This window comes from Marmota marmota, unplaced genomic scaffold, assembly GCF_001458135.2.
Source record: "Marmota marmota marmota unplaced genomic scaffold, marMar, whole genome shotgun sequence".
Lineage (NCBI taxonomy): Eukaryota > Metazoa > Chordata > Mammalia > Rodentia > Sciuridae > Marmota > Marmota marmota.
In genome coordinates, this window is record NW_026000196.1 from 20,528,852 (window position 1) to 20,547,515 (window position 18,664).

Consider the following 18,664-nt stretch of genomic DNA (forward strand, 5'->3'; position numbering starts at 1 on the left):
GATCTACTTCAATGTTTACAGGAAACATGAGTTCACTGATACCTCCAATTCTTGCCCAATACCACAAAGTTCATTCTACTTGTAACTTTCTTCTCCAAAAGCCTTATTTCTATTAATATTATTATTATTTTGCATTCATTTGATCAGTCTCCTTATTTGTGAGCAATCTCCCATCTATGCTGGAATCTCCTTTCTCCCACCTGAAATAGTCCTCTTCACCCTCTTTAGGTCTGACCATGATCATATTTTGATTCTCCCACCTCACATTCTCTGCAGATACCCACCCTGTTTTGCCCCACTTAATGGCTTAAAGGCAGAATATCTTAGGAAGTGATGGAAAGAGGAAAAGGCATGTTTTAAATATGTATTGATTTAAAAAATATATATCATCAGTCCTCTGTATCTGTGGGTTTTGCATCTGCATATTCAACCCACTGCAGATGAAAAATAATACAAAACAATTGTATGTACTTATTTTCTTATCATTAACTATTCAGTATAACAACTACTTACATAGCATTCACATTATATTATGTATTATAAGTTTATGGGATTATATTCATGAGTTCTATGCAAATATTTCATCATTTTATCTAAAGAACTTAAGAATCTGTGGTTTTGATATCCTTGGGGGTTCTGGAACTAACTCCCTGCAGATACACGGGAACATGAACAAAATTTTTATATGTGTATGTACTATAAATACACACACGTAATATATACACACATATATATACACATACTTACATACACATTTATAATATTTATATGTATATATGTGTGTGTGTATATGTATATATATGTGTGTGTGTGTGTGTGTGTGTGTGTGTGTGTATGCCAAGTCTAAGCACAATGCTCCTGGGTGTGCATTTTCAGCACCTCAGGTGATTATCCTTGCCCATCTGAACCTTAGAGCCAATATGCAGGTGTTCAGGGTCAAGTACTTCAGTAGGTTGCTTGTTCATCTCTGTCACACAGTAAGTACTCATTGAGTAAGTACCAGGCAAGTGGATGGGTGAACAAGACAACAAGCAGCACAGAGAGGAGAGAACATGGAGTAACAACCAGCACACTTAGGGAAAAAAATTCTCTGATTAGAAATGTGGAGTACTGCTCCTTCCCTAATTCAATGAATAGAAAGGTCACCATCGAAAAGAGATGAGCTGTTCATGAGTCAGATATTGAGCTGAAAGAAGGAAGGCCGCTCCATGATGGAACACTCTGGCATCTGAATGGCTATGCAGAGGGACCCCACTGTAACAACAGCAAAAGGGCTAAGTACTAGGCACCACTGTACTGGCATGGCATTCTTCTCATGCAAAATTTGAAGTAGGTCATTGTGTTTCAAACTGAAAAAACAGCAAATGTTCATTGAACATTTAATATGTGTTGGAGCTATGAAAGGCACTCTAAAGGCCTTCAGGTTAACTAGACCTCATGTCACAGGCATCTATCCACTCATTTATCCATCCATCTATACATTCACCAACTGTCCACTCATCCATTCATCTGCTCATCCACCCACTCCCTGCCCATCCCAGTGCTATAACAGGGCTAGGGCATGGAGTTGGGTCATGCCTAGCATGCAGGCTTGTGGCTGGACATGGGCAGCAGCTGTTGAACACAGGTGCCATCTCAGCAAAAGAGAAACTGCTCAGTGACCCTGAAGGTGACAGAAAGGTCTTACACACACATATACACATACACACACACACCCCCCTACAATAAGATATATGTATATTTTTTTTCTATTTCTCTGGAGAATACTAATATATAACTTAACATTTTGAATCTATGATTCTTTCTCAGTTCTTGGCAATGATAATAACAGCTTCAAACACCTACCTGACATGCAATTGGAGCTCAGTATGTGGTACTGTTCTAATTCCTATCTAACCACATTAAACCTTCTCCAATCTCTGGGGAATCCTGGCCCCCTGAGAGAGCCAGCCCTCCCTACTCTGACTCTCAGACAAAGTCTGTGCAGGGAAATGGATGAGCACCCATCAGTGGGGGCTAAGCTTTGCTCCCTGTCTCCTCATGTATTGGATCTGAGTGATGGTGTGTGTGGCTTGAGGAGAGTGGTCAGCTCCATGCCTCCTGGCCCTGGTTCTAACTCTTTTATGTACTTACAGGACTATGTCCCTAGCATTGAGCTAGGGTTTGAAAGAGAATCAAAAGAAAGGGTTTGGTTGGACTGCACCATGAGGATGCTGCAGTCTGAATGGGCAGACAAAATAAAATATAACGAAATCTCAAAACAGCTGATGCTCAGAACGGGGTTATGTGTACTTCAGGGAAACATCTCTCTGGACAAGAAACAAACCAACAAGTGGAACCTGAAAGAAACAATGCAGAGGTAAAGTCTGCCCCAGCCCCCAAGATGTGCATCACAGATTAAATCCATGTTATTGAAGAGTTTGAATATATACATTAAATAAATGTATCTCTTGTAAAATCAACCTTTGAGTGACTTGCAGACATGTCCCTTGTTTTCTTATCCCATGGGTCACTTCCTACACAAGAACTTTCTTTTCTTGGAGGGGTGGGGGGTGTCAGCATCAAACCACTGAGCCACATCCCCAACCCTAATTTGTATTTTATTTAGAGACAGGGTTTCACTGAGTTGCTTCATGCCTCACTTTTTGCTGAGGTTGGCTTTGAACTTGCAATCCTCCTGTCTCTGCCTCCCAAGCTGCTGGGATTATAGGTGCTACTGCACCTGGCACCATCCTGTTCTTGACATGCAAGTAAATAGAATAAAAACAGAAGCACCTAAAATTCATGTTTTCTAGAGTTATGACTTCCAAAATCTTGAATCATAAAGATATTCTGGAGCTTCCATGTTTTTGGTGAGATTATAAAAGAGGACACCAAACTTTAGAGAGCTTGAGCATAATCATCGTGGAAGACTGGACCAGAAAAGAAGGTGGCATTATTTCGTCATTCACAGAACTCAATGTCAGAGAGGAGCAAGACTCCAGTTTTTTGGGACTCATAGAGATAAAGATTTATGAGCTACAGAGAAAAAGACACCTGGGAGCAGAACACCTGGACTTGAAGTATGGCTTTACGGGAATGTGAAGATTCCAACTCTATCTAGGAGCACCAACAACTTAGAAGCATTTGTAGTATGCCCCATAGTGATATAATTTTTTTTTGGTATTTTTCTTTCTCCACTGGAAAGTAAACCTATTACTAACACCCTAGAAGTAGCCCTACATCACTGGCTCAGGATTCTAAATTGAGCGTTCAGATATGGGGACTGGAGTGATTGTGTCCTTGCTCCTGTTGCCCCAACCCCGAGGGGTGGCTTTGTTTTCAGGATGATCCATCATCTAAGTTTTTATAAACTGTGTTGTATTTAAGAGATTTTGTTGGGTTGTGGGACACACTCCAAAAAGGACACTTAACAATAGACCAAATTCCTACTTCTTGGCGCCTCCAATTATCATTTTTGTGATCTTGGAAAGGTCATTTCATCCCACTGAGGCTCAGTTTTCTAGTCTATGAAAGGGGTGCCCAGGTTTGCAGGACAGGGTTTGATGGGAGGGGTATGGAGCCATGGTCTCTGCTGCCAGCCCATGCTCCTGGGTCTCACCCACTTCCTTCAGACCCTCAATATCAACCATACTTTCTATCTCTGTCCCTCAATAGAACCTAGAGTTTCATTCTTTAAATAAGAACATACACATCCCACCCTTGATTGCTGGTTTCTTCTCTATGAATTTTCTACAGATTCTTCATTCTTTCCTGTGAGGTGTAACCAGAACTGTGAATCCCAGGCATGGGGACATTTTCGTACAAACATGGACAATGCCTGGGTCATCTTAGAGATTCATAAAGGCACCTAAATCCTTTTGTTAGGTTGTGATTGAGTACTCAGACCCTACCATTTAATGTTTTATGAACAGGTACTTGTATTGGTAATTTTAGGTTATGGAAGTGATTCACATTCATTGTCAAAAGAAAAAAAAAGTACAGAAGTGTAAAGAACAAAAAGTGAGATTGTCTAATGAGAGTGGTGATTTAAGAGGTGTGTCTCAATAGTGCCAGGGCACCACTGTGGATGGCCCTGGCTCTGTGTCGCTGCTGGGACTTACTAACTGTCTGGGTCACTATCCAGTGTAGGCTGCAGACACTGGGCCTGACAACCTGAGCCCTGCATGAGAAGGCCATGCAGTTGGGGGATGGATTTGAGCCTTAGGAGCCACTGAAAACCCAGGTGAAACTAGCCACAAGGGCTTTTAGGTACATGCTGGACACCGTCTCCTTGCCCTGGTCTGGGAAGATGGACAGAGGCAGGAGGGTTCCTGCGGCCCTAGTGGCTGCGCTGGCTGGTACTGTCTCTCTCCTTGTCCTTATTCTACCTGATGGAAGAGGGCAGCAGTGTCTTCAGTCTTGCTGTTTCCCAAACCTGCTGGTCCCTGTAACAGTAGAGTGGGAGACTCAAAAGACCAGGAACTACCCTGGGAAAAACAACATCCTTCATCTGTCATTCATTGCTCCTGACCAGGAACATTTTAATCATTACAATAGAAACTGAACTGGTGAAGGGGGTGCCAGTGGTCCAACAAAATCTTCAGGAGTCCTAAGAGGAGGGGGAGGCCCGTAGAGGCACATGACAACTCCTGCTTGACTAACAGGATCAGAGCGGGTTTCAGGAACACCAAAACAGCCTTCCTGAAGGCAGGAGAGCAGTCACCTGGCCTAAGTGCCCTCACTCCCCACTCATTCTCAGGGTGGAAGAAAGAGTAGAACCAATAGAGAACAAGAGCTGCTGTCCATCACTGAGGAGGCCTTCTCTGCTGCTGTCTGTTCTGCTTCTAAAGGAGGGGTGGAGCTCAATTCCAGTACTCCTTCTACCTCCATTCCCATCAGAATCCTCTAAGTTCCAGAAAGCAGGCAGCAGAAACTGAGGCTGTGGCTTAGAAGTTGGATGGGCTGGACCAGCCATGGGGCTATGGGCAAACCCTCCTGAATGGGGGTCTCAGGAGGCACATATATGTGGTGATAGTTACTCATTGCTATGGTTTACAGATCGCTTAAGTGTGTCCTCCAAGGGTTCATGTGTAAGAAGCTTGGTCCTCAATGTGGCAATTATGGAAGATGGTGGAACCTTTTTTAAGGGGAGAGGGCTAGTGGGAGGTTGTTAGGTCACTGAAGGAGAATCAAGGCAGTTCTCATGGGACCTTGAGTTAGTTCTCTCTAGAGGGCTGTTATAAAAAGAGCAAGCCTGGCTCCTTCCTGAGCTCTGGGTTCCTCTCTTGTCATGTGGTTTCTCCTTTGTGTATGCACTCCCACTCCACTATAATCAAATAGTCAGGGAGTCCCTCACCAGAGCCATTGCTATGCTCTTTGGACTTTCAGCCTCCAAAATTATGAGCTAAATAAATCACGTTTCTTCCTAAGTACCTAGCTTCAGGTATTTTGTTATAGCAATGGAAAACAGACTAATATACTTATTATTATTGTTATTATTGCTGCTATTTTTCCCAACCACTCCTGTATCCTGGTAGAAATATTTGGACTAAATCCAATTCTCCAGAATTTATCAGATAACTACCCTGTGGCAGATGCAGCACAGTGAAACAGATGCTGAGGAATGCCTGAAACCCATCAGGGTGGGACCTGGGAGATGTGAAGAAGAAAAGAATTATGTGCTTTGGAACTAAGTCTTCAGGATGCCTGTCTCCAAACATTCAAACATGCTCGCCCCTCTATAAGATGGATTGTTGATACTGACATGTCACATCATTTAAAAAAGTGACAAACAATTCTGTAGAAACTGTGTTTGTGGAGTTCCGTATCTAAAGTATCTAATCTTGGAACACAGTCTAAGCTGCTGCTGCTGCTGCTGTTGTGGGCCCCATTGGAACCTGTTTGATAGCTGGGAGACTCAAATGAGGGGTGGGCCCAGGAGGCACCAGGCTCCACTGTGGCAGGTGTGTGAGGACCCAGACAGCTTTTTCTAGGCCTGTGAGTCTGAGGCTGGCCATGAGCTACACATACTCTCTGATCCTTTTGCAGGTCTCTTTAGTGTCAATGCTTACACTTTCCGTTGTTTTTCTGAGACCTTTCCTGGGGGCAACACTTGCCATCAGATTCAAAACAGCATGAACCAAAACACACACCCTTTGGAACATTACGTCTACCCTGTTTTTCAGGCCAGCTCTTCATTCCCACACTGGAACATTTGAGCAGAGCCTTCAGGAACATGCTACTCCTAAATGCACATTGAACATGTAAAGCCTTTTGCTAGAAACATATATAATATCCACAGAGCCTAGCTGAGAAATGCTAGGTAAATTAAATGATATTTTGGCTTTCTGTGTGACTTGAAACCAAAGATTACATAGATATTTAGTTAGGAAATAAAACCCAGACCCAGCAGCTAGGGCATTCAGAACCTGATTCATGCAGTGGCAGTGTGTGGAAATGACCACTGTCATAGGCTCCCTCCAGGGGCTGCTTATACCCTCAGTCCCCTCCCTGACAGTGCCTGCTCTACATAATGAGGCTTGAGGAAATGGGACTGAGAAGCTTATGTCAGCTTGAGTCTCTGCTTGCAAAATACGTATGGAGGTTGGTACACCTCCCAGTATCCGGCAGGATCCAGCTGTCCCCTACAACCTCCCATGCAGCCTCATTCAAAATCTAATATTTGAAAATTGCAACCTTTCTTTCTTCCACAGCTTTTGGGTACCACACTGTGTCTTTACCACTCCCATGCTGTGTGAAGCCCTAAGGTGGCTGGGAGCTCAAGATAACCCTCAGAGAATAGAAAGGACAGCACTTACCCTCCACCTGTGCCACCATTCTTGCTGAAATGTGTACGTGGCTCGCTGGAGGCCAGCTTCAGCAGCTCCGTCCACTCTCGCTCCCACTCCTCCTCTGTGTACACCAGCCCTGACTAGCACAAATGGAAGCCGGTTCAGGAGTTGGGAAGGCCATAGCAGCAATGCCCTCATCTCCCCTCTCCACACTTGCAGCCACACCTGATCAATGGGCTTGGTCAAAGCCACACTGAGTCACCCAGCTGAACAACTATTAATGTCCTCTAATGGTCACCTTTTGTTTGGACTATATATTTTCAGAAGCCGTAGTCTCTAATTTTAGAGCTAATAAGAGTCTACCACTAGCAAGGGTCATTCCTAGGGATGGGAATGAGGAAACATTAGCCTACACATATGCTTGGCCGGGGGCTGACCATTCAGTTTTTTGAAGAGTCAGTAGGCCAACTTTAATCAGAAAGAAGGCAGATTCTTTGAAAAGAGCAAAGTGCTAATGTTCCCCGTGGTAAGGGACACTTGGTAATCTCTCTGGATTGAGCTCACACACAGGGACTGGAAATCCATAGTCTGTACCTGCTAGTAGGTGACCACATAATTCATCATCAACGTTGGGACACTTGAGAGTGAAGGTGGTGGCTTTCCTAATTGGCAAGCCATGAGCATATTGCTGCATCCACAAGGCTGTGCTGTTGTAATGAGGCTCTTCTGCCATGAGGTTGAGTGGGGGAATCTCATTAATCCCAGAAGCTGTCTATTCCTGGCCTTACAAGATGGACTTGGACTTGAGGCCAACTTTGGACTCCAGTATGGCTCAAGGCTGCCTCTGGTATGGATCCTGGACTCCAACCAGGTCCTCAGATACCAACCTCCTTGTTCTGCTGTGTCTGTTGCCACCTCCACCTCCGCTTCAGGGCTTCCCGCTCAGCACCCGTCCTCATCATGGTGTAGAGAGCTTTTCGTAAAACCAGGTCCCGATCATGAAACCCCCACATTCCTGCAGCCAGGGGACCATAAGGAGCAAAGAAGAGAGAAAGGACATAAGGAAGGTGAAAGCTAGAAGAAACTCAAATTCTCCTACCTACCAGGATGGCCTCCTGTGTCTGCACAGACAAAGGTAATAACATGTCAGTTAGCTGTTTAGTTGTCATCATTCAGAGTTCCTCTCCTTTTGCCAATGCTTTCCTAAGCTCAAATGGGTGAAGGAAGTAGTGCAAATACTTCTTAGTGAAACAATAGTGGGTGAAAAGTGACTACTGACTCTCTTTGGCTGTCCACCCCCAATCCTGCAGGTTTGCTTTAAGAGACCAAGTGTTCACTGTCTAGGTCTTGTGTTTGGGTGAGGGACTGCCTTTGAAGACAAGTTGATATGTCCTCACCGAGGGCCCCATGCTGGGATGACCAATATCATTCTGGCTTCTCCAAGGTTCTTCCAGATTTGATGTTCAAGGGCATCTCAACTTCATAAGAAGACTGTCAGTGGATGCCACTGCATGCATCTGAGCCAGGAAAGGGCACCTGCCTCCCCAGGAGAAGGTCTCTCACCTGTAGTGGGTGCTGAGGAGCTATAAAGATATGCCAGCCATCTCTGAGTACATGCTCTGGGCAGCTCAGATGTGGTCAAGAAACCCAACCAATGGGATAAGCACTGAAGAGGTGTACAGCCCTAGCTATAGGGGAAAAATTGGGTAAATTCTTCCATCCATCCATCCATCCATCCATCCAAGGTGCTAGGAATGTGTATAGCAGGGACTAAGACACATGAAGATCCTAAAACCTGACAGCACACATTGTAGGAAAGTAGTAAGTAAGGCAACCATTAAATCACTGCACAATGTACAATGTCTACACAAGAAGGAATGATAAAGCAGATGAAGAAGACAGAGTGGCAGGTGCATTTGTTATGGTGTGAATGGATGGAGACATCAGAGCAAAGGTTCAAAAGAGTGAAGGAAGGAGCTGAGATGCTATCCCAGGTGGAGGGAAAGGCTAGGGATGGCCCCTCTGCCAAATGAGTGGTCCATATGGTGCCCTTGAGAAAAGGCAAGAGGGAAAGGTGGCTGGTGCTAGGATGAAGGGGACATGGCAACAAGGAAACAGGCAGGCTTTCAAGTGAGCTGGAGCCTCTGGAGAGTTTGACCTTAACTGATTGCTGTTTGTAAAGGCTCAGGCTGGCTTTGATCCTTGTGTAAGCAATAATCAGAGACTGCTGTGGGCTTTCTAGTAGGCAGGCTTTTATCTTTCTCTACAGGACAGACAGAGGACACGGCCTTCATTGCTCCTTACTCATTCTCTGACTGTTTTAGCTGTCTTCTGGGGCTCTGAGCATTCTCAGCTCCCATGGATCTTAGTGCAGTCTCTCTCACACAGAGGGTCTCCTTGTCTCATACAAGGTTGCCTCCAGGCCTGACTCCAGGATCACTGTCATTTTTATGTGTGCCCAATAATCCCAGTGTAACATTAGGCCCCCTCAGCTGTTCAACAGGCATTGCTGGTGGATGTCACATGGCCTTTTGGCAGTCCTGGTTCTGTGGAGTTTAGCTATGCAAGCACAAAAATGAAAACAAAGTAAAGGTTGAATATCCCTTATCTGAAATTCTTGGGATCAGAAATGTTTTAGATTTTGGATTTGTTCAGATTTTAAAATATGTTCCATATATTCTTTATACACATACCTGAAGGTGATTTATATAATACTTTTAATATTTTTGAACATGGAACAATGTTTCATAGTGTGGAATTTTCCACTTGTGTCATCTTGGTTCTAAATAAAATTCCCAGATTTGGGGACAATTTGGATTTTGAGATTTGGAATGCTTTAACCCATACTGGGAAAAAGGGCCAGCTGCCTTTTAGGTCTGAGCTCATTGTATTGTGGGGGATTCTCAGAGGAGAGCCTTGCAACCCTGGTCAGTCATGGCTTAGTCCTCCCACAGATAGAGCAAGGCCCAGGGGAAGACTGCTCTTCCCAGGCAGGCCTAGCAGTCCCTTTGTGCTCATGGGGTAAGTGCCATCAGAAGACTCCACAGTGGCATGTGGCCTTCCCACTTGTGGTGCTGATGGGGATAGTGACTCTGTATACTGCAGTATCTGAAGAATAAAGCCATTGCAACAAGGCCTCTGTTTGACATAGATGAGAGATTTTTTCTCTTATATTCTTTCTCCAGGTTTTATAGAAAACAAAGTAAAATGCATTCAATAAAAGTAGAATAGTTAGTATTAAATATTGTAATGAAATATGACCCAAATACTAAATCACATTTTTTGCAGAATAGCATGGAAAATTCTCCAAAAAATTTAAGATTACTATACCTCATAAATATGTACAATTATTATATGATGATTAATTTATGTTAAAGTAAAAGGCATATTTAAAAAAATATAAATGGAAAATAACAAATTCCAAGCTGTAAACTAGTGAGATTATAATTTTACTTTAAGAATAGATAAAAGATGAGAAGACAAGATACTAAAATATTAAAAGAGGTCAACAATGAGTGGTGGGGTTATTGATTTTTATTTTCTTACCATGGTAAGTGTAGAATGCATTTCAATGCCAACCAAACAAAACAAATCAGATATAATAGTTTTCATGGAAAGGGAGGAGGCAGGTGGATGCCTTTGACTTCAGCATCATCAAGTCCATGAAATGTTCCTCTTACTCTCAGTTGCCATACTCCACTGGGCCTCCCTACATCCTTCTCAGACCCTGATGCATTTACCTTAAAACCCTGTTCAATCTGATCTTCATCCACCTCTTACTGAAGTCCAGATGGGTCTGGGGCCTAGCCATTGTTCTGGGTCACAGTACCTGTTAAGGCCACATTCACTTGGGAAGGTGGTTTTGCCCACCAAAGACCACATTCTTGTTCGAGAGCCCCATTGCCTGGACAGAGATTATGTTCTCCAGGACTGAAGAGAAATAACTGGCCTGATAGTGAGGCCACTGGTGCAAATTCAGACTTGCTTTTTAAAATGAATTTGGCCTTGTGCATGTAAGCAGGACCTCAAGAGAATGACTGAACTTTGAGAAAGTCCATTATGACTCTCAATTATCCCAATATTGCCAAATATTGCCACCCATACCCATGTACCTGCAAATATTTGTTTCCTATTGGGGAAGCTCGCTGATATCTCTGCTGTATATTCTGACCATGGTAATTCCCCTAAGCAATACCTATGCCTATCTTCTTATCAGTTCAGATTCGTTATAGATTGCTGTCAATATGGTGGTCCCACCATTACCCAACCTCGTGTACTGCCTCCCAATCCTCCTGCTAGAACCCCACCTTGTGTTCTGCCTCTAAACACCCTTTTTATTCCTGCCTTTGTACTTTATTTCTCTGGTCTCCCTGCCTGGAATGTCCTCTTTTCTACTCTTTTTGGTTCTTCAAGTTTCAGTAAAGATCTTGACTCTTCTAGGAAATCCTCTTGGATTATTTTAGGCCAGGGTCTCTAATTCTCGTACCTGAAGTTCTACTCAAGGCCTCTTTTATTATGACAGGTCTTTTCTAACATGTGTTTCATCTGTCCATCAACCCAGTGAGTTACTTGACCAGAAGGGCCAGTATTATTGACTCCATCTCATGGGAACTCTTCTAGATGATAGTGACATGGTTGGCTCTACTTAGCATATGTCTGTGCTTTAACCATGCATTGAGAAGGCCTGGAGCCCTGCCACTCTGTCTGTGCTGCAGAGCTTACCCAGTGAGGCGGCATGTAAAAGGCAGTTCCCATCCCCTGTCGTGGCCAAAGGAAGAAGCCGTTTACAGCTCGTGCACACGGTGGACCACCAGTTCAGGCGACCTGGAACAGAAGTTCACCTTAGAACAGAAGCCTAGAAAAGGCAGGGATCACCAGAAGTGTGTTTGCTAAGCAATCACAAAACATCAGTGAAAGATTTTCTAAAGAATCTCAGTGGGAAGATAGAGCATTGTGGCCACCTTTTCTCAAATAAAAAAAGAGCAAAAATAGGAGCAAATATGAGTTTAGAAAGCAAGAGTTTTCTAAATTATATTTAATGGTAGAAACAAAAATTATAAGATTGTATGTCTCAATATATACCCAGTTCATATTTAAGACAATCATATTATGAAGGGTGGAGGATGAAGAAACAAAAAGGCAGGAAAGAGTTATAGGTTTCACTAAATGTGGTTAAATGTCAACTCCAGTAATCTTTGATAAGGTATATATGTATATATGTAATAGTTAGAACTACCACCAATCAACCGCTATTAGAGTTACCCTCAAAACCCAACCCCATACAATTTATTCTAGAAAACAGCCAGTATTACCCTGACACCAAAATCCAATGAAGAAAGTACAAAAAGAGAAAAGTGTAGAATAATATTTTTCCTGGACATGCTGGAAAATTGTTAACAAAATATAAACTAAGCAATATATACAAAGAATTGTAACAAAATAGCACTTAGCAATATATACAAAGGTTTGTACAATATGACCAATTATTCTAGGGATGCAAGGCTGGATTAATATTTTAAAATTAATCAATTAATATACCATAGTAACAAACTACAGAAAAAAAAGAACCACATAGTCATAGCATGAATGGAGAAAAAGCATTTGATATAAAATTAAATTCTCATTCATGATTAAAACTTTCATAAAATGAGGAAAAGAAGGAAGCTTCCTTAACTTGATAAACAACATATACCAAACCATACAGCTAACATCTTACTTAGTGGAGGGAGATTGAATGCTTTACTTCTAAGTGTGGGGAAAAGGTGAGGATATCCACTCTCACAATTGCTATTCAACATAGTACCAGAAGTCATAGCCAGTGAAGCAAGTAAAAAAAAATAAATAAAAAAGAAAGAAAATAAAGTAGAACCTTTAGTTACAGATTAGAAAGAAAGATATAACATTATTCTTATTGACAAATGCCAGGGTTTATGTAGAAAATCAGATGGAAACTTAAAAAAGAACTCCTAAAATTAGTTACTTTGTCAAGGTCTCAGGATATGAGATCAATACATACAGATCAATTGTATTTCTATACACTAGCAATGAATACATGGGAATTCTAAGATTATAATACCATTTATAATCACTCAAAAATGACTTAGGTATAGATCTAACACAAGTGTCAGTACTTATATGCTAAAAACTATAAAATTCTCATGAAAGAAATCAAAGAAGATCTAAAACAAATGGAAATACATACTGTTTATGAATTAGAAAACACTCAACATAGTAAAGATGTGAGTTCAATCCAAATTGACTCTAGGTTAATAGCAATTCCTATCAAAATCTTAGCAAGGTTTCTTGTAGAAAGGAAATTATTACCATCTAGAATTTTGTATTTCAGATAAACACAGAATTTATTACCACTGGACCTACAGTAAAAATATAAAAGGTAGAAGGAAAATGATCCTGGATGAAAGGAGGATTATACAAAAGGAATAAAAGATTTGAAAGGGCAAATATGTTGGTAAATGTAAATAGATACTGACTGCTTAAAGTGACACCAGCAATGTCTTTTGGGAATTAAGTCACACGTAGAATTAAAACAAATGACAGCAGTAGCACAAAATACGACAATGTATAATAAATGACATAAATCTTATGGTCCATACATTGGCCAGGAAGTGGTAAAAGTACTAAGATCTATTCCTAAGTAAATTCTAATAATTCAAAGATGCATTTTATAACCTGTGGGATACCCACCCCCAAACCAACAAGCTAACAGAGGAGAAAAGAGAATAGTAAATATTCTTAAATAATTCAAGAGAGTACAAGAAAGAGTTAAAAAAGGAACAAATAAATAGCAAGATAACATTTAGATTTAAACCAAGATAATAGATTTAAATTAACATATCAGTATTTAAATATGAATGAACTAAATCATTAAATATGAATGATCTAAATATTCCAAAATACAGAGTCTCATTTGTACAGAATGAATAAGTTCTGTAGGTCTATTGTAGACCACAGTTGTTAATGCTATATTGTATAGTTGAAATTTGCTAAGGCATAGATATTAAATGTTCTCACACACCAAAAATGGTAACTGTGTGAGGTGATGGATGTGCCAATCAACCTAATGGGGGTAATCATCTCACAATGTACATCATTACAGCACAGCAAAGCATGAGCCTCATATTTATGTCAGATCCTCGCATCCCCAAATCTCACAGGGGTGGTTCAGAAGCAGGCACAGGTGGACATGGTACACTTAGTGAGTTTGTGTTACTGTTGGGGAACCTCAAGCTTAATGAATGCTACACTTTTACAATAGACTGCAAGCAAACCTTTCCAAACTTTGTTCTGGAGGGAGACATTATCTTTATTTTGGTGAACAGTGAACACACCTGTCCTCTGCCACAGAGAGACATTATCTCTATTTTCAAATAAGAATTATTATACTTTGTAATCTCCCTATAGTGGTTCCAAATTCTGCTTCATTTCTAAGGCTTTCTGATCAGGTTTTTAGTCACTTCAGCTCTGTTCAGCAAAGGACCTCAGGGAAAATCTTTCAAAAAAGTCATTTACAGGCAAGGCTGATATATGCCTAAAATTCCTGAGTGTCACCAAAATCTTTCCCTCCACCCCATTTTGCAACAACTCTCAGAGTAAAAGCAATTACATCTTCGGGCTTACTTCTCAGGTTTTCCTGTCTCCAGTTTCTTACCCCTTTTAATTCTAAGTGCTGTAGCAGCTTTCAGATGCTCTTCTAAAGGAAGTTCTACATTTCTCTTTTTTTCATTGTGGCAGGCAAACAGGCAGGTTTATCATTAGCTATTCCATTGCTCCTGGAAGCAGGAGATGGTCAATGGATTATTTTTTTGAATATCAATCCAACTCACATTCCTGGAATAAATCCAACTTTGTTATAATGTATTGATGGGTTAAATTTGCAATTTTTTTTTTTTTGTTTATAGTTGTTACGATTGTTCATGAGAGACTCATGGGTCTATCACTTGTCAAATGGAAATGGCATCCAAGAATAGAGCTGGCTTGGTCCCAGTGGCATTTTGGGATTACATGAAAAAGTGACAACAAATCCCTTTGAAGGAAACTATCCCCTACACTGCTGCCCAAAGTAAAACTGCTGACCCTGTAGGGCTCTTGATACACAGAGTCCCCTAAATCCCTAGACCTGGATTACTGATGCCTCTACTAAGCTGTAATCTGGTGGCGTTCACTGGGTTGAGCAGCCATTCGCTCCAGCACCAGCTATGCAGGACTGGAAGCAGAGCTGGCCATCTGTTCACTGGGCAGGACTTGAGGCTGTACTCATAGATCTAGCCAACATTCATTGATGAAGGTTATTATATTTTTACTGATTCTTGGGATATTTTCAATCACCTGGCAATTTGGTCTGCCTTTTGGGAAACTACAGACTGGTAGATTAAAGTCATCCTTCTTTGGGACCACAAAACGGGATAGCAAATTGAAACTGCTGATCCAAATATCTTGGCCACTCACATCAATGTACATAGTGAGCTTTGTCCTCTGATGAGATGACCTGTGGAGCCTGCACCTCCTAGACTGACAATGGCTGCCTGAGCCCTTACCAGCCACACATAGCCACACTCTCACCATCACAGAGGGGCAGAAGTGAAGGATTTTATATTCGGATGCAGAGGTTGCCACTGTATGTATCCTCAACTCACTGTCTCATGGACAAGGAGGATGTGTTGCTTGAGATGCTGCTCCTGCCTGCTCCTGGAAGACTGACTTTCAGGGCTGGCACTGCCTCACTGCTGCCGACACGTTCTCAGGTAAGAGAGCTGCAGCTCTGGTCTGTCAGTTTGTAGCTTTGGTCTGGTGAGTCAACTCTGACCACACTATTATCACCTTTAAGACTAATGTATGTCTGCTGTTGGCTTTCAGCCTGACAATCATGTGCCTTTTATTAAAAAGCTATCAACAAAAGGCTGATAGTGGACATCTTCAATGGGGTTTCCATGTTCTCTACCATCCAAAGGTACCTGATATGATGGAGCATGGGGTGGCCTTCTAATAAGTAGCCTCAAAAATATTTCTGATTGTAATGGTCTGAATGTTTGTGTCCCTCAACAGTTCATTCATTGAAACTTAATCCCCAGGCCAGTGGTGTTGAGAGCTGGGGCATCTAGGCAGGGATTCATTTGGAAGAGCTCTTCCCTCATGAATGATATTAGTACTCTTATAAAAGAGGTCTGAGAGAGCCTGTTGGTCCCTTCTATCATGCGAGGACATATAGAAGAAACCCTGTGCAAAGAATGAACCCTCACCAGATACCAAATCTGCTAGCACCTTAATCTTGGGATTCTTAGCCTCTAGAACTGTAAGCAATAGAATTCTGTTGTTTCTGAATTAACCAGTGTAAGGCATTTTGTTCTAGCAGCCTGAACAGACTAAAACACTGACCCTCTCTCCCTGCCTTTCTTCTGATGTGTACTTGTCTCAGGAGCTTCTGGGCTTTATAGCAGCTGTAGCTGCTGTAGACCAAGTGGCTTAAATGAGAGACATTTATTACCGTTCCCAGATCAAGTTGTCGGCTGATATGGTTCCTGAAAAAGGCTCTCTTCCTGGCTTGTACATGGCCACCTTCTTATCATGTCCTCATATGAGCGAGTAAGTGAACTCTGGTGTCTTTTCTTCTTACAAGGACACGGATCTCATCATGGCGGCCATCCTCATGACCTCATTGAAACCTAATTTCCTTACAAAGGCTCTATTTCCTAATACAATAACATTGGGGTTTGAGGCTCCAACATATGCAATTTTGGGGGATGTGACTGCCTTAGTAAGGCAGTTTGTTCACTGTATGAGTTTGTTACAAAAAGGTATCATCTCCTTTCAGCTATTTCCTGGTTAGTGATCAGGATGAACAGGATAGGAGTCGCATAGGCCTATTTTTGAAAATCCAGATTCCACCTGAGCATCTCTGATCATTTTGAATAGCTCATTTTCCTTCTGGTCACCCCTAGCTGTTTGGCATATTTGAGTGTCAGTCCAGCCAAAAGGAAACCTAGAAAATTCAGACCGAATTATGGTTCAATTTTATAAAGAGCTTTTGTTCCTCTTGTTGCTTACCTTCATGGATGAGAGAGAGTTGTGATCAGGAGATGATTTTTTTTTTGAAGGATGAGTTAGTTTTGGTAATATGGTTATACACATCAATTTTGTGAGGGGTAGAGGAGCAACAACCAACCCCAGCACATAAGGGGAGAAGATCTTAATACCCTAGAAAATATAGGGGCAGATGGGATACAGTGAGAATGTTTGTTTTCTAGAACTAACCCTGGAGAAATCTGCATGAAGAAATGTGCCCTAGGGTAGATCTCCAAAACTGTTGCATGTGCCTTAAGTAAAACAGTGTCCTCCTTTGATTCAGGAGTTTCAGGTCTTCTGTCAGCCACCATGAAACCATGGAAGACTAGTTTATTTTAGCTTGCAAGCAGAGTAAAAATCTCAGACATTTCACAGTTTTTGTCATAAAGCAGATTTTTTTCAGATGGTTCATGAGATATAGAGTGTACTATCCATGAGGAGAGGGAGGTCTCACAAAATATAACAGGATGAGTTGAATATATTAGATAATCAGGCATGAATTTGAAGTAGATGGAGCCCTATCAGGACTGAAAACAGCCTCAGTCCTATAGTCCCCGACTACAGTAAGGTAATCGGACACCAGAGGGAAGGGCAGACCCTCTCTAGAGAAGTGTAACACCATGTAGAGTCTACAATTTTATGTGCATAATGTCTGAAAACAGATAAAAAAATTACTAGGCATATAAATAAACAAATACCCATCTGGAATTATATGGATGAAATAAAAATGGGCTAAAAAAACAAGACACATGGATGATCCAGATTTTAAGATTACTTTGATAGGGATTTGGAAGTAACTTGGATTAATATTTTCAAGAAAACAGAGAAAATGGAGCAGAAGCCATATTTGAACAAATAATGTTCAAGTATTTTTCAAATTTGGTGAAAGACAGATTATGGGACATCTTGAAACCCTCTGAAGAATTAATACAAAGAAAACCACGACAAGACATGTGGTAAAACTGTTGGAAATTAAACATAAACTCTTAAAAGTAGAGAAAAATGTTACAAAGGGAACAATAAGATAGAATTCTCATACAATGCAATGAGAGCATTGAAGTGATGAATGAAAATAACTTCCACTCTAGATTAGAGTCTTTTCCAGAAAAATAAACCTTCAAAAATGAAATTGCTAGGGAAATAAAAAAAATTCTCAATTTAATACAGGTCATCTATGAAAACCTATAGCTAACATGATACTTAATGGCAAGATACTGCATGCTTCCAACCAAGAAAGGAAACAGTATTTAATACTGATAAAGGACTAAGTCAGGGCAATTATATAAGAAGAAAAAAATTAAAGGCAAAAATATGGTACAGCAATAAGTGAAACTGTATTTACTGGTAGATGGAATAATTTTATGTAGAAAATACTTAACAACCTACCAAAAACTCCTTGATCTAATAAATGAATTCAAATTTTCCAAGGTAAATACATATTTATATTTATATACTAATAAAAAACAATAGAATAACATTAAAAATATAAATACTTAAACATACATTTAATGAAACACAAGTGATATCTGGACTGAAAGCTATAAGACATTTCTGTAAGAATATCAAGACTATAAGAGTCATAGATTAGACTTATGCATAGATTAGACTTCTTGTCAATAAGATACCAACTTCCCCTAAAATTCATATATAGACAATGTAAGCCCTACTCAAAGTCTTAGAAGTCTAAATTTTCAGAAAGTGACAAGTTGATTCTGAATTTATATGATTATGAAAAAAAGTAATTGGCCCATATAATCTTAAAGAAAAACCAAGTTGGAGCACTTATAATTTCTGTTTTAATAATTTCTTAT

At 40.9% G+C, this 18,664-nt stretch overlaps 1 protein-coding gene across 1 annotated transcript in view; it reads right to left on the bottom strand.

Annotated features, from left to right (window-relative positions):
• The window catches only part of Otud7a (OTU deubiquitinase 7A), a 332,254-nt gene that overhangs the window by 30,154 nt on the left and 283,436 nt on the right, over positions 1–18,664 (bottom strand). Inside the window, 3 exon segments of the mRNA XM_048790148.1 lie at positions 6,801–6,913; positions 7,661–7,788; positions 11,496–11,597. Coding sequence (XP_048646105.1) covers positions 6,801–6,913; positions 7,661–7,788; positions 11,496–11,597 — 343 coding nt within the window.